This window comes from Natator depressus, chromosome 9 (genome assembly GCF_965152275.1).
Source record: "Natator depressus isolate rNatDep1 chromosome 9, rNatDep2.hap1, whole genome shotgun sequence".
In the NCBI taxonomy this organism is placed as follows: domain Eukaryota; kingdom Metazoa; phylum Chordata; order Testudines; family Cheloniidae; genus Natator; species Natator depressus.
The window spans coordinates 68400093-68425839 of record NC_134242.1 but is presented as its reverse complement, the minus strand read 5'-3'; the positions used below and the strand labels follow the sequence as shown (position 1 = coordinate 68425839).

General features: G+C 37.4%; 1 protein-coding gene across 3 annotated transcripts in view; it reads left to right on the top strand.

The window, feature by feature from the left end:
• PCDH11X (protocadherin 11 X-linked) overlaps positions 1 to 25747 on the top strand; it is a 949600-nt gene that overhangs the window by 693538 nt on the left and 230315 nt on the right. For all 3 annotated transcript variants that reach the window (XM_074964440.1, XM_074964439.1, XM_074964443.1), the window contains one exon: positions 11448 to 11646. In XM_074964440.1, coding sequence (XP_074820541.1) covers positions 11448 to 11646 — 199 coding nt within the window. The remainder of the gene's footprint in view (positions 1 to 11447; positions 11647 to 25747) is intronic.

Genomic DNA, 25747 nt, shown 5'->3' with positions numbered 1-25747 from the left:
AAAAATTTACATACTCCAGCCATGCCAATGAGTATCATACTCAGTGGATCATCTGTACCTTAAACTTGAAATTCTACCAATTGCTGAAAAGCCCATGAAAGCCCCATGCACCCCTTAACATCTGAATTAAGGGCTATCTGAACTCATTAATGCCACTCTCTTCATTGGGGCCAGAATTTTACCTTATGAGTTTAAGTAGGTATAAGTGGCACATAGGACCTTGTGCCGGGCCCTGTGTACTAGGGTGAATTTCATCATCTGAGAATGTTTTAATTTTCACATTTAAATAAATCAAAATAAATAATTATTTGCTTTCAATATTATACCGGTTTGTTTTCCGATGCAAACCACAGAGTTGAATGACAAGTGGATCCTTTCTCTGTGAGAGACTAAAGAGAAGACTAGATCCATTAATTTTGTTTAAAATGGTGAAGGCACATTTTCAAGTTTTTATGAGAATCCTTGTGATGGCTTGTGGAATTCTGTGCGTTCATATTTCTTCATAAGGATTTGATGTTTAAATGAAAAAATGAATAGAAAAAATAATAGCAAATGGATTTTTGATCAGCTTCTCCAAATTTCTTCCAAGTCTCTGTGGCTCAAACCGCCTCATCATGCAGGCACTTAATGGTTTAACCTTGACTGACATGATACAAAACTAGGGTCCAAAGGACAATGAATAATGCATTGGAGCAACATATACTATTCCATAAATCTATACCTAACACATTAAGAAAGAAGAAATATACCTACTGCAACCACAATTGACAGACTGATCCTAGAATGAAAAAAATACAGCATGTACATTTATGACAATATAAATTCTTTTTTTAGTTCTGCATGTGCACTAAGGAAAGCAGAGAGCTAAGAATTTCAAGCAGGGCTCTTTTCATAGAGGGTAATATTATTGCAATTCACTTTAAAAGAAATACCTCTTAAGAATTATTGTTGCATCATCCGAGGTATTTCTGTTTAGATTGGCTAGATGAGATCTGTTGTCTTAGGCCAGTTGTGGCTGGTAGCAGCATCAAATGTCAGTGCTAAAGTTTCTGCTTATATTATTGATGGCCTATATTATAATTTTCTTATTTTTACCTTCTCACAACTAAAAGGACTTTACTCAAACTTTCAAAAAATAAAATAGAAGTCTATCAGGAAGCAAACTTGTAAAATTATAACCCCAAAATTAACAAACTCGGAAAGTTAGGAGCATATGAAAACAAAGGATTAGAATGGAAACTATTTCACGACCTCAACTACGGTTAATTTTACTAGCACAACAGCTATAGTACATCTGTGTATTTTTATGAGCAATTTTAAATTAATCATGTCAACTTGAAATATCTTACACACATTAAACTTTAAAAAGTGTGCTTTCAACTGTCATTTTGACATCTCGTTAGCATACAATAACTGGCTTTCAAAAGCTAAATTAAATGTTTGACACACTTTAAATGCTGTTATATTTTCCACTTTTTATTTGCTCTTTTATTACAGTTCTTTGTTTTTTGTGATGTTGATAAGTGTGAAAGATGATAATTTAATTGGTAGATGTTGTTTAAAAAAATATTAACACATCAGATGTGTTTTTTTGGCAAGAGAGGATTAGATTGTTCATGAGATGAGCCCCTCCGGCTAATTATTCAGAAATCAGTGAAATGCAGCTTTGATCAGATTGACAAGAAGTTTGTTCAGTGGCTCTGACAAGGTTCAAGAGGAGGAATGGAATATCAATCTAACCAATACATCTGTTACGTTTGTGAATATTTTCTTCTCTCCTTAACAAAACAGGTAGCAAAAAGCTTTTCTGTTTTGTTTTTTTTACAAGAAGCAGTGGTTTAGCAAAAGTTATACTTCTGGAATATCTAGGTACAACACACTTCAACTATTTATGACATTTTAATTTTCCTTTAGAAATAACTGACGATACAATTTTCGCAAGTATCTCAAAGTATGTCTACACTGCAACTGGAAGCATGATGGCAACATGCATTGGCATAACTGCACTAGCTTTGTTGTAGCTGACATGACTAAAAATAGGGTAGACGTGGTGGCATGCACACCAGTGTGGGCTAGCAAAGCATGAGTACATGACTATGTCTTCAGCACACTTGTACAGCCTGTGCCCCTGTGTCTACACTGCAATTTTTAGATGTGCTAGCTAGATTCTAGCTAGTGTGGGTATACCAATACATGCTGCAATCACACCTCCAATTGCTCCCCTTTTCAGAAGTGACTTTGGCACTTAGTCACTCATTAGGCACACATTAATGGGACTTAGGCTCTTAAACTACAAAGGTATTTTTGAAATTTTTACCCTCAATGTAAAAAAAAAAGCCTAAAAATAAAACAAAAATACCTTTTAAAAATGAAATTTCATACTTCATTTTTGCAGTGCACATAGTTGTAATCTATAAATTGTTAATATTTTATTTCATTTAAAAACATTGAGAAGTCTATGATATGGATAATGTTTTATTTGCGTTCAGCTGGTCAGTCAACTGTGTGAGATGCTCCAACAAAATTATCCTGTGTCTCTTGGCAAACTGATGAAGTATGTCTCCTAGACATCAACCTCTCTAAATTGGATTAACAAATGAGAAGGAATATATGAAGAAAAACTGAAATCCTAGCAATGGCATAGGATAGTAAAATTATCAATCATAATGCAGAAAAGATAGAATGGCATTCAACAAATATTTGTATGATATATTTGGAAAGAAGCAAGATGTACATATGTATATCTTCCAATAGTAACTAGTGGGATTTTAGACAGCATCTATTAAATTAAACATTTTTAAATCAGCAGATCGGATATTTTGCACCCAAGAGTATTAAAAGAATTGGTTGAGGAGCTCTCTGAAGCGTTTATTTTGATTTTTTTAAAAACAAACAAACAAACCTTGTAATACTGGGGAAGCTCCAGAGGACTGAAACAAAGCTAATGTTTTGCCAATATTTAAAAATGGTAAACAGTATGACCTGGGAAACTACAGGTCAGTTAATCTGACAGTGATCCCTGGCAAAATCATAGAATGACTGCTAAGAGACTCAACGAGTAAAAAATTAAGGGATGTTGATATAGCTAATAATAATCAACATGATTTTATGGCAAATAGGTCTGGATAAATAAATTTCTTTTTTATAAGATCATAAGTTTGTTCAAGAGTTTTGACATGAGTCTGCTTTAAGGCTTCTGACTGAGTTCCTCATGGTATTCTGATTACTACCCTCCCCCACCAAAAAAAAAAGAGACAGAGTGAGAGAAGCACAAAATCACTATACAAAATCAGTACAACCCATATTAAAGGGATTAAAAATTGATTAACTGATAGATTACAAAAATTAAATGGGGAATAATCATCCAATTGGGGTGTTTTTAAGGGGCTCCCCTTCTTGACCTAATGCTATTCAATATTTTTCTCAGTGATCTGTAAGAAAATATAAAATCATTGCTGGTAAATTTTTCAGATGATGCAAAAATAAGTGGATTAGTAAATAATGATGGGGACAGGTCAGTTATACAGACTGACCTAGAACATGTGGCAAGGTGGTCTCATTTGAGAAATGTGTATTTAATTACAGCCAAATCCAAAGTCATCTATCTAGGAACAAAGAATGTAGGTCACACATAAGATGGGAGAATATAGCCTGCAAAACAGTGACTCTGAAGAGGACGTGCAGGTCATGGTAGATAAACAGTTGAATGTGAGCTCACACTGTGATGCTGTAACTAAAAGAGCGAACATAGTATTTGGATGTATAAGTCGGAGTAGGCAACGTGACTTACCTCTGTATCTGATGTTAGTGAAATCATTGTTGAAATACTGCGTCCAGTTCGGGTGTCTTCAAGAAGGATGATGAAAAATTAAAAAAGAGCTACAAGAATTATTCAAAGCCTGGAAAACATGCCTCAAGACATGTCTACACAAATGCTTGATGTGCGGAAAGCTGGGGTGTAAATCTACATTGCTCCAGTGAGCCCTGTGCTTATTGTCCATGTGGACCCTGCTGCTGCAGATTTCAAGTCTTCTTTTAAAATAAATTTTTTGTTAGGATGAATACACATATCTTTGTTCTTCATTCAAAAATCCACCTTCCAAATGGGGGGAGAAGGGGGAAGGCACCTATGAGAAGGTTGTAACTTTAAAGTAATTAATTATAAACCATAAAAGGTTAGTGTGACATATTTAAATTGACATTGTAAACATAGATATCTTAGAGTAATTGATCTGAGCTGAATGTGTATGTGAATTACTGGGAGTAGGAGTTGTATAATGATTGGTGGAAACTGAATATGTTGCAACTATAGCAGTCTAGGCTATGAAATCTAGGCAAAAGAGAAGTAATTTTGGCTTTCCTTTATTGGGTCCAACAGTAGCGATTATTTTTCTGTGTCTGAGGTTGGATGCTTTTGACCTGTAAGCATTCTGCTGTTTGTTTTTATGCAATTCAGAGAGTATTGTATACTGATAAAATCTGAAAACAAAATTCGGTGCTGTGTCTCTGTAAAAAGCATGTGGAACAAAAGATTATACTTAAGTACTCTGTGGGGGTAAATATAGGAAAAACTGAGTTGGAAATAATGATGTTTGGGGAGCCTTTCTGAGCAGTGTCTAGAAGAGCCATTGGTGTTGACTGAAGATGATTATATAGTCAAGATATTTATGGTATATATTCCTCTGACCTATGGAAAGTATCAGTAAAAGAGAAAGTGCAGTGATGGCAAAATAACAGGGTTTTGCATTGAAAAAGAAAAAAAAAGATGTTGACTCATTTGTCCACTGGGAGGAAACATTGGAGGAAAAGATGGAAATAACCTTTTGTTCTGTTTTCGTGGTATCTTAGAGTGTGTATTTGAAAAAGCGCTGGCTTAAATCATAATTTTCAACTAAGGAATATAATTAATCCAACCTAAACTAAAATAGTAATGTAAACATTATTTTTTTCTACACACTCTTATTTTAAACTCATATTAATTTGCTTCAGGGAATGAAAATAACAAGGTTAATAGTTTAATGCTACTGAGTTGATATCAGCTGTTTTTTTTCAGTTTTTGATTATAAATTAACAAACCCCCTGGTGTATAATTCCAGGAAACATCCCTCCAATGTATTTAAAGCTATTTACTTAGACTCATCTTTTATTGGTCCCACTGCCACAGTCTAATTATTGTCATGAAACAATGAACTCTGTGTAGTTTGCGGCTTTGATCAGTCTTCATATAGCTTGGAATAATGAGGGTGAAAGTTTTGTTTTGTTTGTTTTTGGTTTTTGATTCGGTTTCTTTTTGTAATTCAGTTTGATCCCACCAGAGACAGGCTGCTTTACAAAATGCAGCCTTTTCTTAACTGCCGGATGACACCTCTGACAAAAATTCTGATTGTGCTTATGACATCTCTGGAAGTAACATTCATTGTCTTTTAATTTCGCTGAAGAACAAATTTAATAGCACTAAATATGTCAAAAAATGAATCTGAACTAAAAAATATCGCACATCTTTCTTTACACTGAAAAGAAGCTGAGAGGAAAGTTATGGTTTGTAGCTCAAGTTCCTTTAAGGTTCTAATCCTATATTAATATTCTGTAAAGCTCATAAAAATATAAGATTTTTTTCTTTCTTTTTAAAATGTGGTAACTTGTAATCAAATGAATAAAACAGGCCATAATCCTTGTTATTCTGTTACTATGTATATATACTCCCTTTGGAGATAAATAGAAAAACAGCTGGAGTCTGAGGATATTTTGTAATCTTATAAATTGAAATTGAAATGCCTCAAGGAGGAAATTTCCAAAATAAATGTGACAGAAGATAAGTCCCTGCTTTTGGCAAAATTTTATTAGTATGACTTGTTCCAGATTGTTGTTGTGGTTTCTGCATGAATTAAGACAATGGCAGCACTGTTACTTGGGAAAAAATAGTACTTTTCTTCTCTCATGTTGATAAATTGCTCTAGAGGTAACTGCTTTGTTATCAGATTGTATTATCAAGTGTGTCAAACTTTGCAAGGACGTTTTCAAATTAATGATTATGAGCCAGATCCTTACCTGATGTAAATTGGGGTAACTCCGTTGACTTCAGTGGTACTGTGGTGATTTATACCAGCTAAACATCGGGCTCTATATACCTTTAAGGCAGATATTTTTGTCTGTTACTAATAAAACCTTAATTTATGTTAACTGAAATAATATTTAAAAACTAATTTACTTTTCCCCATTTGTTTATTTGATTCATAGATTCCAATGCCAGAATGAACTATTATTTTCATTTAGTCTGACCTCCTGTGTAACACAGAACTTCCCTAAAATAATTCCTATATTAGCTCTTTCAGAAAAAACCTCTAATCTTGATTTTAAAATGTCAGTGATGGAGAGTCCACCATGACACTTAGTAAATTGTTCCAATGGTTAATTACTCTCACCATTAAAAAATTACTCATTTCTACTCTGAAGTTGTCTAGCTTTAACTTCCAGCCATTGGATCGTGTTATACCTTTCTCTGCTAGATGGAAGAGCCCATTATTAAATATTTGTTCCCCATGTGGATACGTATAAACTGTAATGATGTCACCCCTTATTAACCTTCTCTTTGTTAAGCTAAATAGATTGAGTTATTTGAGTCTATCACTGTAAGGCATGTTTCCACTCCTTTAATTATTCTCATGACTCTTCTCTGAACCCGCTTCAATTTATCAACATCTGTCTTGAACTGTGGGCACCAGGACTGGCCACAGTATTCCAGCAACAGTCACACCAGGACCAAATATGGATGTAAAACAACAACTCTACTCCTACTTGAGATTCCCCTGTTTATGCATCCCAGGATTGCATTAGTTTTTTTGGCAGCAGCATCACACTAGGAACTCATGTTCAGCTGATTAACCTCCCCACCCAGAATCTTTTTCAGTGTCACTGCTTCCCAGTATAGAGTCCCCCCATCCTGTAAGTATGGCCTACATTCTTTGTGCCTAGATGTGTATATTTACATTTAGCCATATTAAAACAACATTGTTTACTTGCACCCAACTTACCAAGCAATCCAGAGTGCTGTGAATCAGTGACCTGTGCTCTTCATTATTTACCAGTCCCAGATTTATTGTGTCATCTGAAAACTTAATCAGTAATGATTTTATATTTTATTTGAAGTAATTGAGAAAAATATTAAGCAGTGTAGGGGCAAGAACAGATCACTGCGGGACCCGACTGGAAACACATCCGGTCGATGATGAATCCCCATATACAATTACATTTTGAGACCTATCCGTTTAATGTGTGCCACGTAAATTTTATATCATTCTAGTTTTTTAATCAAAATGTCATATGGTACCAAGTCAAACACCTTATAGAAGTCTAAGTATATTACATCAGCATTATTGCCTTTATCAACCAAACTTGTAATCTCATCAAAAAATATATCAAGTTACTTTGACAGGCTCCATTTGTTTTCATTCCTCTCATCTTGGACAATAAAAATAAGTTCTGGTGAGTTTGTCAATTTCTCTTTCAGGTTCTAATGCACTAACACAGTGTTGTTGAGCTGCAAACACTGAAGAGGAATAGACGGGTTTAAAAAAGTTTTAAAGTTTTAAAATTAAGTTTTAAAAAAAATGGCAACATTTTGATTGGTTTCAGGCTTTGTAAAAAGTCAATTTTGAAAACTTTGTATTTGGGAGCAACTTGGAATAACATCATTTGAAGACTACACTATAGCAGCTATTGCTGTACAGCAGACTAGAGGTCCATCTGCTGTGGACTAACACCTTGTCTGACAGTGCCCAACAGCACATTACAAAGGAGGAGTAACACTGTCTGAATATACCTAAAAAGAAAAGGAGTACTTGTGGCACCTTAGCCCTGGTCTGCACTAGAGTTTAGGTTGAATTTAGCAGTGTTAAATCGATGTAAACCTGCACCCATCCACACGCTCATTTATTTGAGCGTAAGCTTTCGTGAGTTACAGCTCACTTCATCGGATGCATTCAGTGGAAAACTGAATATACCTAGTTCTACAGTAATATTCAAAGGGGTAGTTTCTTTTGTGTCTGCACCTGGCAAATAGTTTATGCACTGGAATATGATGAGTCATAGTCATTATAAATGTTTCTTAATTAGTGTTACTATTCTTTTTCTTATTAATATCCTGTAAGGGCCATATTTTTACACATGTATGCATGCAGTTGAATGTCTAATTGTTCTGTGCAGTTGCTATATTTTTATATATGCAGATTGCATGCATAAGTGTGCACACATTTTTGATTATCACAGGGCATAAGGCAGTTAGATTTTTTTTTTTGCTATAAATTCCTCACCGTTGCTCCTATTATTCAGCTTCATCAGTTGTAACAACGGTGAGAGCACTAGTATAGATTAGATTTCAAGAAGCCATGGATATTTTAAGCATTGTGTCATCTGGGCCAGAACACATCAGTCATCTCTGTGGACTATCCCTTCCTCTGGGCCTTGTGGGGGGCACTTTTTGGGTCTCTGTGGGTTTGTGCTGGGGAAAGGATCAGAGACTGGGCAGGAGTGTGGTAGCTGCGGGTGAAAGTACACATTGTTCCCCATCCATTCATGCAAAACATTCCACATCATCTCTTTCCAGGAGTTTCTGTGGACAGCTACAGGCAGGTTGAGTCTCAGGTAGCTTTTGGAGGGGTGCACTAAGTGCCAATACCAGTACAGAGGCATAGAGGATCTATATAGATAGGTCTGGCCTCTTGTGGATCCTCCATAATCTGTGAAATTTTAGAGTGAGCCCTGAGGCCTTTTCTGCTGGGGCGAGACCCCACTGTCTCGAGTGCAAGACCTCTGCAATGGGATCCTCATCATTTTTTTTTCTGTAAGGAAGATGATCCAAACCATAGTATTATGCTTCTTTTGGGGAAAAATCTGAATGTTGTTGAACAAAGATGTGATATGGGTGTAAAACTGATGTAGTGAGCACAGTTTGCTAAGAAAACTTCATTTCTTTACAGTCACATTTTTATTTCTGTGTTGTCCATTACATTCTACTTGGAAGCTTACAGTTATATTATTAAAACATGTATGTTTACATCCATCGTGGTGTTCAGTACTTAATGTCATAAGAAAGTGATGTTGGAGGTGTTTGTAATAACTTCCGTGTAACTTTAAAATGTAAGGATTTTTAGACTTCAGAGTGTTATGCTCCAGGGTGAAGGTATGTAAAGAAGGATGAGGGGAAGGAGCAGAAACCAAGTGGACCTTGTAAACTGGAGTAATAGTAATAGGATGAAATTTAATAGTGAGAAGTGCAAGGTCATGCATTTAATGATTAATAACAAGAATTTTTGTTATAAACTGGGGATGCATCACTTGGAAGTAACAGAGGAGGAGAAGGACCTCAGAGTACTGGTTGATCACAGGATGACTATGAGCCGCTAATGTGATATGGCCATGAAAAAAGCTAATGAGGTCTTGGGATGCATCAGGTGAGGTATTTCCTGTAGAGATAAGGAGGTGTTAGTACCGTTATACAAGGCACTGGTGAGACCTCATCTGGAATACTGTGTGCAGTTCTGGTCTCCCGTGTTTAAGAAAGATGAATTCAAACTGGAACAAGTACAGAGAAGGGCTACTAGGATGGTCCGAGGAATGGAAAATCTGTCTTATGAAAGGAGACTCAAAGAGCTTGGCTTGTTTAGCCTAATCAAAATAAGGCTGAGAGGAGATATGATTGCTATCTATAAATATATCAGAGGGATAAATACCACGGAGGGAGAATTATTTAAGCTCAGAACTAATGTGGACACAAGAACAAATGGATGTAAATTGGCCATTAGGAAGGTTAGACTCAAAATTAGGCAAAGGTTTCTAACCATCAGAGGAGTGATGTTCTGGAACAGCCTTCCAAGGGAAGCAGTGGGGGCAAAAGACATATCTGGCTTCAAAACTAAGCTTGATAAGTTTATTGAAGGGATGATATGATGGGATAGCCTAATTATGGCAGTTAATTGATCTTCAACTATTAGTGATAGATATGCCCAATGGCCTGTGATGGGATGTTAGATAGGGTGGGATCTGAGTTACTACAGAGAATTCTTTCCTGGGTGTCTGGCTGGGGAGTCTTGCCACATGCTCAGGGTTTAGCTGATCGCCATATTTGGGGTTGGGAAGGAATTTTCCTCCAGGGCAGATTGGCAGAGGCCCTGGGGATTTTTCTCCTTCTTCTGCAGCGTGGGGCATGGGTCACTTGCTGGAGGATTCTCTGCCCCTTGAAGTCTTTAAACTGTGATTTGAGGACATCAGTAGCTCAGACATAGGTTAGGGGTTTGTTACAGGAGTGGGTGGGTGAGATTCTGTGGCCTGCGTTGTGCAGGAGGTCAGACTAGACCATCATAATGGTCCCTTCTGACCTTAAAGTCTATGATTCTATGAAATTCTTTGCCTCAAACCAGTCATCTTGCTATGACTGTTTTGCTTCCTTACCCATTTCACCTTCCAAATATCAACCTTAGTATGAAGATAAATGGCCAGATTTTTAAAAGGTATTTAGGCACCTACTGGAATTTTTGAAAAGCCCTAGGTAGGCAGCTGGCACCTAAGTGTTAGGTACTCAAATGCTTTTGAAAAATCTAATTAGGCACCTAAATACCTTTAAAAAACTGGCCCCAAAGCTCTTTGAATTATGGATGAAATCAAAACAAAAGCTTATGTCCCTACAATTTTTGGAGGGGAAGGTCTGAGGACTACTTTTAGTTCATTTATTTAGATAGATTTTTTTAAAGATTTATTTTCATTGTAACATTTACTGTTGTTATGTTATTACTGTGATTCTGAAAGAGTCAACCACATCAGTTAGAAATGTTTCAGAGTAGCAGCCGTGTTAGTCTGTATCTGCAAAAAGAAAAGGAGTACTTGTGGCACCTTAGAGACTAACAAATTTATTTGAGCATAAGCTTTCGTGAGCTACAGCTCACTTCATATGATGCATCCACTGCTTATGCTCAAATAAATTTGTTAGTCTCTAAGGTGCCACAAGTACTCCATTTCTTTTTATCAGTTAGAAATGTTTCACATTCTCTGGCCTTAAAGTAGGGGAGTAGCTTATAATGAAAAGAATATATTTTGAAAACCAGAGGAATGAGCAGAGAAATAAATTCAGTCTCAAACGGTGATTGAAATCTCCAAGTCGATTTATGGAAGGCTTCAAAGGCCTGTGAAGGTTGACAGAATCTCTTTAGCATGAGGCGTCTTTCATTCTGCATCAAGGTTTACAGTTTTAAAAAATAGGAAAAGCTCTGCTGTCAAATGAAGCAGGTTTGAAAGCAGAGATGCCTGTTCACAAAAGCCTGAAATTGTGCACAACTGTAGATAATGTTAATGTGTCCTCACCAGATAGCTGAAATAATATATTTTCTACATTGGATGCATTAAGCAATTACTCAGTTTGTAGTTGAAACCATATAATTTTCTTTCTTTCCTTGCAGTCGCAACGCCGTGTCACATTTCACCTACCAGACGGCTCCCAGGAAAGCTGCAGTGACAGTGGGCTTGGAGACCATGAACCCAGCAGCAGTGCTAGCACATCGCATCCTCTGCCCCTTGGTTTCCCCCAAGAGGAGTACTATGAACAGGCTTCGCCCAACAGTCGGACAGAAGGAGATGGCAATTCGGACCCGGAGTCCAGTAAGTGATGCTCTCTAGGCATATTAATATTAATAAGTCACAAGTGGGCTAATTTTAAAGCCACTGATTAAAGTTTAATGCGAAATTAAGATGGGCAAGTACTATTTTGGTTGCGAACTGGTATGTTTTAAAGACAAAAATGACAAAGTTCAAAGCAAATATTTTTGACCATTTTGTGTTGAAATGCTCTGTCAGTGTTGTAGCTGGTTTGCGTCTTTATTAGCTGGGGTTTGTTATGGGTTTGGCATGCTAGAGAGAAGTGGTGCTTTCTGGTTGGCTGTCACTGCTGCCTTTTTTATCCACACTGATGCTCCTCAAGAACTGTATGGCTTTTAACATTTTCCCTTTCCATACTTTTCCCTACTTTGCATTCTACAATAGCAGCAGAGCCCTCTGAGCAACATGCAGTTCTTTGAAATCACTGCTGTTCTTCAGAAATTAAAGATCCTCAGTCTAGTGTCTGTGAGGGCAACCTGTGGTTTGAGGTAATCACCCAGAAAGGCATTGCTTGTTATGTCATGTTGCTTAATTAAACAAGTGGCACTGGAGGTTGATGACATCGGAAAGTGGGTGGGCAAAGCTGTCATGTCAAGGTGTACTCAGGGCCAACTTACAACAGTGTATTTGATTTAGAACAAGAGGCTCCTTTGTAACTGTCACTCACCATGACAAGCTCTCCCCTGTTGGACCAACACTGGATTCATGTGCTTTTCATCTCCCCTGGGTCTAGGCAGCCTCCAAACACTGTCTCTGGTCTTTAGGCTCATTGCTGGCATACAGATTCCCTGATGATACCCCTTCTCCGAAGTGGTACCCCACAGTCCAGCTGTCCTAGGCCCCAAGACCATTACTGAACCCCCAAGTCTCGTCAACAGCTTAAACACACCCTTCCCCAAGCTCCACGCATAGAAGGAGTCTGGTTTACCATTTAACCCATTCAGAGGCACATGTCAGTTGAAGCCAGGCACTTAGAGGCTGTGCAAAGTAACTTCTTAATCAAACATGCAGAAAGCATAGAGATATACAGATCCATGCAAAAAACAACAAAACCTGTCCTCAAATCCCTCCCTTCAGTGTCCTCACCAGTCTGAGAGCCCCTGCGGTTTTTATCTGTCACTTTCAGGAGTCCCTGGTCCTCACTCCTTGGGACTCAGACTTCTCGTCTTGGTCATGGATTGTACTCTCTGACTCATGCAGCAAACTCCGTTCAGCTTCTGTTGGTCTGAAAGTCAGACAGTTCTCTCTAGCTCAAAAAGCAAACCTCTGTGTTTTTAAAAGCCAGCCTAACACCTGGTTTCTGTGATCTGTCTCCTGTTTTTGTTTTTCATTTTCCATTTTCCATTCTCTGCAGATAAGCTGGAGAAAACTGGTTTTATCTAGGTTGTAACCATCCAGTTGTTTTAGGACCAGGTTATTCAATCGTTGTTGGTCCTTAACGGCCAGCCCTTACAGGGGCAGGCAACCAAGTGCCATTCTCCCTCTTCTTAGCACAAAAGGTATGATGAAAGTATACAGCAAAAGACAGCCTTATGGGCATAAACACACAGAGAGTTCATAATATCAAACATAATTCATACATTTGACATTGACAGACTTCCCAAATCCTCACAGTAACAATGCCAAATTCACCTCTAGATAGGGTCAAAAGAAGGAAACACGCTTACTTCCATTTCACAGAACAACTAAAGATCCTAATGTTACCAGCAGAGTTAGAAGGGGGTGATGATGACATTTTAATCTAACTTAACATCGGAAAGAAAATGAGTTTATCCTAACAATGTCTTTGGAGATGTTAATTATATTACAAGGGGATATTGTATTAGTCGTACATGACATTTCACAGACTTGTTTAGTACAACTGAATGAAAAAGTGTAACTGAATAATTTACCCTTGAAAGTTGAGATGTTTTGGTGTTGGCAAAATATTTGTGAGCAGTTCACAGAAATATCAAATTCTTTTGTTTAAAATATTTGTGATGTCTCTTATGAGTGGCTCATGAACAACTAACTGGGCATCTTCAGTAGCTGAAGTGTTCAGCAAATGTGTTGACTTGTTTGTATAGGTTTACATGGTTTTTGAAACAATGCTAAAATATTCCTTGTTTGGATGTCCTTAAATTATTTGAGTTTGAATGCACTTTTATTTGTATTCATGCTAACAAAGCTCAGCTTTTCACCAAACATAACCACAAAGGGGGCGGGGGAGTCACACACAATCAAAAACATTAATTTTCAAATTTGAAAATTATATTCATGTTTTTTTCTTTTACTATTCACTCAACTCTGTTATTTACCCATACTTCACCAAAGTAAGTATTAGACGCAGGATATAGGTATGTATGACTATGGTGTACACTGAGCCTTGACTTGACTGCAAAGGACATCAGAGTGAAATGGATGCAAGAGAAATCACTACATTAGGCAAAAGTGCACAGATGCTGCCTTTGCCACTTAAAATGAGGCTCAGGTTTGGAGCTGTTGCTCTTTTTGAACCCAATTTCTACAGCTTTAGATCAAAAGAAAAATGGATCACTTAGGAAGCCTCTGAAATGTCAGTTTGAGTCTAATAATATCCACACTGACAACTGAATGCCATTGACACATCTCACTATGCAGAGACACCTGATGTCTTTTTGAGTGTGAAATTTGCAGAAAGTTTAGTCACCTGTTTCAGAGATAACTAATTATCTGACAGCTCGGTTTTAAACTTGATACCAATAATAATTAGTGTTTTTGTAGTGTTAAGATGTGTTCTCTAACTTTTATCCTTTTTCAGTAACCTAACTACCATATACAGTTGATGCAGTGTGGCATCACCCCTTTGATTTGAAGATCACAGCTGCTTGTGGATACTCTAACTATTACTGTTATGGCATGTATCTGATGCAAATACCTAGCAGCAGACCATACAACTACATTTAAACAGATCTGACTCCTGTGCATTTACACAACAGTAAATATCAAAGTACAGTACCACTGTGGGAAAAATGTTGGCCTATTTTTCATTGAAATTACTCATTGCTGTAATTTAACTTGTATCACAGTGGGGTTGGGAGGAGCAGAAATATCTTGTCTTACTTGCTCACCAATTAATATGTTAAACTTGCTGTCCAAGAATTTAGTACTTTGTTGGCTAAATTTGTCACATGTACATAAAGTTTCCCAAGATATTTCTTGTTTAATATCTATTCATTTAGCTTTAGTTTCTCCTTCCACGCTCGAAAGCCACCATGTGGAAATGCTGATTTCCTCCACCAAACAAGTTTAATTTTTGGTCTAATTCAGAATGGCCTGATAAAGTTGAAGCACTCTCAGCTCAGTTTGTTTCAGGAACAGACATATGGCTAATGTAAAAAATAAGGATATAAAGTAAAATGAAGCGCAAGTCTAGGGGGTAGCTGAGACTACTATAAAATGAGGAGCATGACCGTTATTCCTTCTCAAGACCTCTCTATAGTCTTGGAACTTTCTTAATTTGAAACATTGATCTGAATATTGGGCTTCAGGATATTCTTCAAATTGCCTGAATGCAGTTTTACCCAGACTTGCAGAGCAGGGCTATACAGCGTGAACGTGAAAAGCCTTTAATAAAACTACTCAGTTAGAACTGACCCAGAACTTATTAAGAGCCCTATCAAAGGTGACAAATGTCCCATCAAACAGGGTTATACCCACAAGAATTTGCTTACTCTTGCTTCTCCTAATTGTTGCTCTTTGGTATTTTTCTTTTCTTTTTAAGAGATTTATTCTTAAATAATAATTTATTCTCCTGTAGAAAGATAAATATTAAACAACATGGCCATGAGGGGTTACCTTAATATTTGGAAGCCCTGTCCTAAAATGGAAACTTTTAAAACAAATAAACACTGAAAGACATTACCAATTTATCAATTGATCCATTGGTCCTAATCATAGAATCATAGAATATTGGGCTATCTTCTGAAATATCAACAATATCAGTTGAAACAGAATTAATATCAAACTTACTAGCTACAACAAAATGACTGTTGCAAATCATTGAAAGAAACAAAAGATCCTCTTAAGAGTAACTATATCTGGAAAATGTTGGAGATGCAAAATTCCCCAACTTTCCCCTCCAAAAGTAGGGGGAGTGTTTTGTGTCCCCCCCCCCCCCCGGCAAGAAAACAGTGTCACCAACACAAGAGTTATGAGGAATCCTACAATAATTAAACTACTATGAGCACATGATCGAAGAAAACAAATATTGGTAAGAAATTGTTTTTGGTTTCAGATTTCTTGGCAGAGGGGGAAGGAGGGAAGTGATATAAGAATAAAATGTTGAGAAAAACACCTTTTCAGTGTCCTTTTAAAAAATAGTTAGATGTATATTTTTAAAAATTGGAGAAGTGTTAGTTAAAGCTCTTTGGCTTTGTTGTTGTAATTTTTCACTCAAGAAGGAGCTCTGGCGTAACATACAGTACTGGTGCTGTATAAACGCATCGTAATGCAGAGCAGATGCCAATAAACTCTGTTGTGTTAGTCAATAGCAGCATAAACAGGCATGTAAACTGTTAGAGGAAGTTAATGTTATCCTTAAGCAACCAAACTAACTTATGCAACTTCTTTTTCAGTTTTCATTTAAATATATTGCATGCCCAATCTGTTGCTTTTTCTGGTAATATATTACCTAAAATAGTAAACTGTTCAGAAAAAGAATTCTTTCCCTTTTTGACTCCCACAACAATTCAGCAGAAATCTGTCTTTAGTTGTGAATCCAATTGTAAAGAAGAAATGTAGTATATTTAAAGAGAACAAATTTGATTTTAAATCTATTCAATGAAGGAAACAATGTTAATGCAATGTTAAGAACTCACACTTAAAGTCAGGAAATGAAAAAGTTTACGTATTTATCATGCCCCCAGATGTGAGGTTGGGATGCTGGGGCTGTGTACCAAGTCATAGGCAGGACAGCCCTGGCTCCCTCACCCTTCTGCTACAGCTATTCTGGCAACAACCTGGTATTCTCACTCCAGTACTGTGATGATGATGCTGTTTTGGCTATGACATGGGGCTGGGCCCGAATCTTTAGAATGCTCTGCTATTTTGATACTGCTGATTAAAATTTCCAGAGGAACACTAGCCAGGGAAGGGAAATATGGTGATTTTTAACAGCTTGTAACTCAGCTAAATTCCATGGCACGTTAGCTCCAAAGCTTTCTAACTGCTGAATTTGCTCATATTCCACTCATACCACTAGCCCCTCCCCAACAATCCCACCGGTAGGGTGAATGCCAACCGCAGAAAATATTGGCTGAAAGGATGACTGTTTCATAAAAAATAGCTTGTGAATACAGGGATTAATAATGGTAACTGGTTTGCAACCTTGCAAGTGTTGCCTGGCACCCACCAAAATAATTAGTGACAGGATCGTATAATCCATCTGATGTAGTTTTGCAGAAGAAACTATTAGTCTCAAACTGAAAGGAAACAATCAATGTGAATTGTTTCATCATAGGAGAAAATGGCTACATTTCTTCCCATGCTGCCTTGTCTGATGCTTAGAAACACTCTTGCTGCTGAAATATGTTATTTAGACATTGTAAGTAAAACTGTCCTTGCAGTTGGACAGCAGCCCTCATGCTGAGATAAGAGATTGTGGAAAGTGTTGGGTCTCTTGCCCCCCTGCTTAACAGAGCGTCTCTGGTGTATCCCAACAGGAATGTGCTCTTTTTTAGAAAAGATTTTCTTTCTTTTTTTTCTCCAAAAATACCGATAAAGTATCAGTCATTGCTCACCCTACTGATGGACAAGGAATATGGTTGAGTGCTTCTGTTCCAGATTCTTCATCCTAAAATATAAGATAAGATAAATATAAGACCTAAGATATGGGCAATAGGGAGACAGTAAGAATTGTCCTATCATTTTTAAATTTTTTGTCATGGATAGGCGGAGATTATTCCATTGTAATTAGGAAAAGATGAATTCATGTGAATAAAATATTAACCAGTTCATTCTCAAACTATTTAAATTTATTTTCAGAGTTGAAAAAGTTTGTCTGATTTTCCCAAAAAATTGTCATGGCCCTCAGTTCTGACTTGGATCAGAAGCAGGAGTATAAATTGTGTGAGTGAAACTGTTCTCAGATCACATGCTCAAAGTGAAAACAGGAAGCATCAGAAATCTTTCATTTCCTAGATTAGCAAGAGATGCAGATACCATAAATATCAGAATCCCAACCATTGCTGAATTGATCACCCTGTCTGCAGGTCCCCAGTGGTTAGATTCATGTTGCTGCTTGTGAGCCATGGAACTTTTGAAAGCACTGAAAATGGTTAATATTGTGTAGTCGCCTAGAATCCCTGGGCAGGTAAAGAGCCTGCACACCAACCATCCCTTAGGGTGTCTTCCTCTGGGTCCCACAGCTGTGGAACCTCTGCTCGATCAAAGTTTGTTCTTTTTGTAGCTATACTTAGTTGGTGTTAGTTTTTTTTCTGTAGTTAATGAATTCTCGTTTGCGGATCCTGTTGAGCTGAGCAATTGGTCTTGGGTGGATTTTTTGGTTTGGTGTATTTTTTCCGAGAGACCAGCTGGCCTCTTTGTGTTTTATTCTTCTGGCCAGTGTAAAGTATTTAGCCTGTTTTGTTCTCCACTACTGTAACTCTGGACAAAGGTCCAGCATCCAAATAATGCAAAGTCTTTTACAGTAAAGTGCATGACTGACACCCCTTACAGATACTTGGGTGGAGTTTGTCTAAGGGGCACACTCACTTGAGAAGTGTATTTTCTGTGAGGATTTTTCTAATCAAGTATCAAATTAAAGAGGCCACAAAAGCTCAAGCTTTCTCTAACTTGCAAAGCTTTATCAGCTGCTAGCTTTGAGCTTTATGAATGAGCTTTTGAGATTTGCCCACCAGTATACGGTAATTATTGTTTTACCATTGGATTATCACTTTGTTACCATACTATTGTAGTAAACACTGGCCACCATTACATTGCCATAGATTTACAGTTACTGCATATTTGGCAGTGGTGCTAATTATTTCTAGATTGCAGTGAAAGCCAGTTTACCGGCTTATCAATCATGTCAATGTGTGAAAAAACATAGGAAGAGAGAACGCAAATCGGAGTACTTAGAAAATGGGTGTGCAAATAATTCCCCAGATCAATAGGGTGGGGATCTTTAAGACGTGGTGTTGAAGGAATGAATATGGGAGGGATCTGAGGAGAAATCAGATACCTAGGTAGAATAGGTTAGATGGAGAGAGAAGGGAATTATTCTCAAGGTAATCAAATCACTAATTCATACTGTTTTAAAAAGTCCTGACAAGTCTGGATTTTGAGAAAATGCTTGATTGTAAATATTCATTTCACATTCAGAATCATCAGATGTGACAGCGTTACAGTCGGTGTAGCATTTGGCATGCAGTATCAGGATAATGAAGAACTGATGTGAAACAGCATTTAACAACCAATCAAAAGATTGTAGTTTTATTTTTTTCCACAAATCCTTCCCCCCCCCACACCTTTAATTCTACAACCACTTTTGAAATGCAGCATTGACATTTGTCTTTATGTTATCAAGTTGCCATAGCATTTAGGTCTAATAAAGCACTGTATTTGAGACAAAGGGGGAAATGCTGTCATTAGTAATTTAAAGATAATAAATCTCAGACTGAAATATGTCCCAGCCTGCCACGTCTGTCTGTCTGAGTCCCTCTCCTTTTACTATGTTGGGTTTGCCTATCCCCATGGCTGTACACTAATAATTAATTCAAAGAGGGCTGAAGTAATTAATCTTTCTGAGCTAGTGCAGTTTGATTGATCTTCTACGTTTAATCTAATTAGCCTGTACGTAGGTGGGAGAATGTAAAGGCTGACTACTGTACTGTACTACTTTGAGAAATGCCAACCTTTTTGATGACCTGCTGAGACTGCTGCCATGAATCATATATACATGAAACACTAAGGGTAATCAGTAGTTGGATATTTGATTTAAAAGGTGGGAAATTGGTGAAGATCAAAATCAGGGTAGGTTGAACATCTTCATTTAAATGCATATATCCATTTGTATTAGCTTAATAATGTAACTTTATATCTTGATTGTGCACATTTAAGGGCACTAGGGGTTATACAGCTGAAAGCTAAATTGGATTCTCAAAATATTTTAGCTGTTCCTTTCTAAACTGCAAACTGTAGGCATAGATCTGGCTGAGCATGGGTAAACATGTATATGGCTAGATTTGAATGCAAGGTCAAACTGTAAACAAAGGTGTGACAGGCTGTGTGCTGAAGATGATGTTTTTAGGCTTCTTAAGATATGTGGGAACACCCTGAACTGATAAGCCTGAAATATAGGTAAGGTGAGGACAAAAGTGATTGGTCATTACACAATCTGCAAAGCAACTTATCCTTACATGATTGGTATGATGTCCAAACCAACTAGATTCAAGAAGTATAGATGTTTATACACATTTTTCCTAGCTATTAACTGTGCAGTGTGTGACATCATTTGGAATAACTGGTATCACCCTGTACCTAAATCCCTCTTTTTCTGTGCTTGGCCAGCATGAGCACAGAGCTGTTACCTGCCTAATAAAATAACCTGAATGATGAGATGCAGTCGAACTGAGTTTGTGGATCCCAGAGAACTGGATGAAGTGTTCTCTCAGAACTATGTGGATAAGATGTGTTCTGGATAAGATAAGTCGAAAAGGTCTTATCTCAAATCACAGGAGACAGTTACTGTGTATGAATAGCATATTTGTCCAATAAAAACTGTCATGAATTACAAGAAGTCAGTTATGAAATATTTTGTGAACAAAGGATATTTCAGCACTTGTAATGCCTCAACCTCCTCCTCTGCTTTGGTTGGTGTAATTGACGTTACTGATTGATCAGAAATGTCCTACAGGAGACCTGAAAACAAGGTAGCTTGATTTAGGATGATTTTGAAAAGGAATGCTGGGGAAACTTTCTTATCATAGTCCTAGGTAGGGTGGGACTTGAAATGTCTAAAATTGTTGGGAGGTTTTGGCTAGAATTCCCAAGAAAATGTCAATAAGTATGAGAAACCCTCGGCTTCAGTTTTTGTTACAAGTGAAAACTCAAGCTGTTTTTGAAAGAAATGCAAAGAGTTGAGAAAGCTGGGGACTGTTTTGGATGAACACCACCAGCATATAGTTTGGAACTGAAATCATGTGAAATTTGTGTGTACACATGACTTGGATTTGAAACCAGGAGGAACTTAGCAGTTCTGACTGAGCTTTGCTTTGAGATTTTAAACTACACTTGGGGTGGAGGGTGTACAACTTATGATGAAGAAAAACAAATAAATCCTTGTGAAACCTCTGAGTTTCAGATTTGATGATTAGAGTGGGGTCTGTGTGGTGAGATGAACTTCTAAAGGGACCGTGGAAAGAATTTGGCAGCTGGGGATGTTGGGGGTTCTAAAATGTAGAGTAGAATGGGCTAACTAGAGGGGACTCTCCCCCTCATCCTTTCATCAACCACCTGCTGTGATTTCTGAGCACAGCCAGCAGAGTGTCATTTTTCAGCCATATGTCTCCTTTAAAATACCTTTCCTATTCGTGTGACAAAAGAAATAGGCTAGAAGCCTGCATGGCTGTATAGCCTGAAAGGCTTGCAGAGTCCTAGCAGGTTACCAGGCCCTCATGATATTTGAGATTGAATAGAGCCCTAACTTTTTAAAATGATGAAAACTGGAAACATTAATCATAATTTCTCAAACCTCACAGGTTTAGATGAATAGGGCTTGGATTCAACACAGCTGTAGTTTTAGTTTTAAATATTAAAACCTGGCTTGGCCCTTTGTTTTCCAAACCAAATCCAGTTCTGTGCATTGTAAGTAAGTACTTTCATTACCATGTAGTGCTACTCATGTGCATGAGATACGGGGCCCTTCTCTAAGTACCTAAGAGGCAACAGACAAGCTTTTCAGAAGTGACTGTATAATTTTCGGTGCCTGATTTTTTAGTGCCCACCCTGAGCCTCATTAAAGGGACATGATTTTGCAACAAAGCTGAGCACTTTCACTCTAGAAAATCAAGCTAAGGTGAGTCTAGTTGGTGCCCCGAATTGGAGACTCTCAAAATCCCTAGTCACTTTTGAAAATTCTGGGCTTATAAGAGCTGAAGATGTGTGTGAAAGCAGGATTCAGAATCAGTGTGTTTTAATAAATTTCAAACATTTAATTATTGACATTAGAGTTTAGCAATGCGTCAACATTCTACATGCATTTTGCATGATTCTGGAAAGATAAAAGCACACACATACTCCCCTTGATGCACAGTCTTCTTTTCGTAGAGAATCAATTGGAAAATTTTTTCCACATTGTTGCTGTTATCCTAAAATATACCTCTACTTTCTCCTGCATTTCCTGGACCGCACACTGGGATAAGATAGATCATTTCAGGCGTTAACTTTGTGTCTCTGAATACCTGCTCACTTTATTCCCTAATGTGAAATATAAATAATACAAATATTGTGTGTATAAATAGATAGAAAGAATGGATTCACCCTAGAGTTCAGAAATCTGCCATTACCTGAGAAAGAAGACGGCACACTTGATAGTAGTTTGTATAATAAATGAGCCTTGGCAGCTATAAACAGTGATTTAGTAGCAGATGCTCTGTGATGTGCATTCATGTTATCACTTAAACTGACATGGTTTTGGAAAATCCTATTTTTCTGTTTGAGGTTTATGGAAGTTTTAAAATACATCACTCTAGCAAGCAGCCTGGGGAGGAGGTGGGAAGAGAACACATTTCTTCCCTCTGTATTTTCAAAGTCCTTTTCTGTGACTAGCTGTCATATTTACAGTAAATAAAGGCATTGGAGTTTGGTTGGGTAAATGGAATCTAATTCAGGGTAGCCTGTGTTCGAGAGGGCATCAAGGGCTGGATGCTAGCAATAACCTGAAAAGTCACAAAGGGCATAGATCAAAATGGAAAGTGTATCTGTAATGTATGAAAGTTGAAGTTGCTGATAGAGTTCCATTTTGGTGACAGCCTTGAAGATGAGTGTATCTTAGGTATCTTAAATCTAGTATGGATTAGGTAGAGGTTTATCACTGAGAAGCAGGCCACTCTGAGTAAAGCAATCCCTTATCTTGTCCATTCTGCTTAAAAATGACAAGAGCTGAGAACCTGGCATCCGCTACCAATTGAAAGCTGATGTCACAAGGTCTGGAATGTCACTGAGCTTGAATAACTGCCTTCAGTGACAGAGAATAGCTGGCCTTCTCTTCACAATAAGCCTTTCTTTGCTTCTAATTTTTTATTAGGCCACCTACACCATAAAATAAAGTTCATATGACATTTATGTTTCTATTATTTATGAGCCATGAGGCAATTCATTTTATGACCTTCTTCTGTCTATCTTCTACTTATTTTATCTTAAACTCTTACTTCTCACTTATCTTTGAGCATAACAAAATACTGTCATTGCCACTTGTTCCTTTTATATTCTTTCACAAGTCAAGATAATCGGCAGTACTATGGGTGACTTCTGTACAGGTGAAATATTAGCTTCATTGGTAGCACTCTGTTCCCTAATTTCCTTTAAAAAAGGAAAGAAAAAGAAGAAAGGTCTGAAATGATTCTTAATTTGGAGGAATTTCCTCAATATGCCAAAATTCTGGTGATACCTTTTGATCTTTCAGTTTAGTTAGAAGCTTCATAATTACTTGCATCTACTGAATTCACTGTGACTAGTAAACATATCAAGAAATTCATTTAATAATGGATAACTATAGACAATCTCTGTCTTAACAAGAATTCTGCAGTTTGTTAATTTACATCTTTATTGAATGCTGAAGATTCCCAAAAGACAATGGGCTGGAAGTGGCAGTGTTTTGCTGAGTAAAAGTGCTTTTAATCAATAATCCTAGTGATTTTTGTCCTTGTATGAGTAAGTATGTGATTCTGGTTTAACATTTTTACTTCTTAATTTCTCTCTCTAATGGACTTCCCTCCCACTGACTTTAAGTGACATAGAGAAATAGGTGTGATTAAAGATATATATGGAGCTAACCAAGAGAAACAATTATGGGTTTTGTCTCAAAAGCCCTTTTTTCTAGCTTCTTCTGTGTATTTCTAGGTAAATGAAATGTCTTTGTATTCCTCTTCACTCTTGGAATAACTCAGTTACTTTAATCTATTTCTCCTCTCTACTTTGAAAAAAGCAACAAATTGTACTGGAGAAATTGCTATCCTAATCTGCATTTTATGAATTTCCAACACGTCATGGGCTTGATCCAATGCCCATTTAAATCAACAGGAATCAATTAAAATCAATCACATTTACTTCAATAGGCCTTGAGTCTACTCCCATTTCAAAAGAACCATAGGGTTTGCCTTACCAGGTCAGCTTATTGATTTGGCTAATGCGGTGCCCTGATTTTATCTCCAGATTCAATATCCTTTTGAGTAGGGAAAATTCCATTGTGTGGATTAATCTTGAGAGAACTGTGTGAAATATTTACAATGAAACATCCATTAGATTTTCATCAAAATCTGGTCAGGCCTTGGTGCAAACCTACTACGAGAGTCAAAGACCTTTTTGAAGTGAACAGAAAGGCCCGTGTTTATTTATAATTTGCACTGTAATCCTGTGAAATTCAATGATTTTTATGTGACAACAAGTGAAATTCTAAATGTGTGCAATAGCTAGTTCTAACCATCCTCACTCCCACACTATATATGATTATTTGTGTACACCCATTTGCTGTGTCTTATTTTAAATTCTTGGTACAGGGACTATTTTAGTACAGCTCCAAGTGCATATGGCCCTGATCCTGACTGAAGCCCTTTATTTTAGAATATAAACAAAGCATTAATAATTTTACACTGCAAGTGACACTGATGTGCAGTAATAGCAGGTGCTGTATTGATCAGCAAGGCTTCAGACTTCACTTCATGTGCTTTTGCTTTCGTTTCATGTAGCAATCATAGCAAATCTGCTATGCCTGGATAGTCCTGGATGCCACAATTTATACTCTGCAGTAGATGACATCTATTGAAGGATAGTAGATCAATCACATTGTCTGCTATTTGCATATATGCTGTAGTGTAACTCAACACATCATAAAATCAAAATAGAATTGTAGGACTGGAAGGGACCTCAAGAGGTCATCTAGTTCAATCCCCTGCACTCATGACAGGACCAAGTATTATCTAGACTATTCCTGACAGGTGCTCATCTAATCTGCTCTTAAAAACCTCCAATGATGGAGATTTCACAACCTCCCTAGGCAATTTATTCCAGTTCTTAACTCCCCTGACAGTTAGGAATTTTTTCCTAATGTCCAACCTGAACCTCCCTTGCTTCAGTTTAAGTCCATTGCTTCTTGTCCTATCCTCAGAGGCTAAGGAGAACAATTTTTCTCCCTCTTCGTAACAACCTTCTATGTACTTGAAAACTGTTATCATGTCCCCTCTCAGTCTTCTGTTCTCCAGACTAAATAAACCCAGTTTTCTCAATCTTTCCTCATAGGTCATGTTTTCTAGACCTTTAATCATTTTTGTTGGTCTTCTCTGAACTTTCTCCAATTTGTCTACATCTTTCCTGAAATGTGGCACCCAGAACTGGACACAATACTCCATTTGAGGCCTTATCAGTGCATAGTAGAGTGGAAGAATTACTTCTTGTGTCTTTCTTACAACACTCCAACTAATACATCCCAGAATGATGATTGCTTTTTTTACACTCTTAGCTCATATGCAGCTTGTAATCCACTATGACCCCAAGATCCCTTTCTGCAGTACTCCTTCTAAGCAGTCGTTTCCCATTTTATAGGTGTGCAACTGATTATTCCTTCCTAAGTGGAGTACTTTGCATTTGTCCTTATTGAATTTCATCCTACTTATTTCAGACCACTTCTCCAGTTTGTCCACATCATTTTGAATGTTAATCCTATCCACCAAAGCACTTGCAAACCCCCCCAATTTCATATCATCCGCAAACTTTATAAGTGTACTCTCTATGCCATTATCTAAATCACTGATGAAGATATGGAACAGAACTGGACCCACAACTGGTCCCTGTGGGATCCCATGTTATATGCCTTTCCAGATTGATTGTGCACTACTGATAACTACTCTCCCAACCAGTTATGCACTCA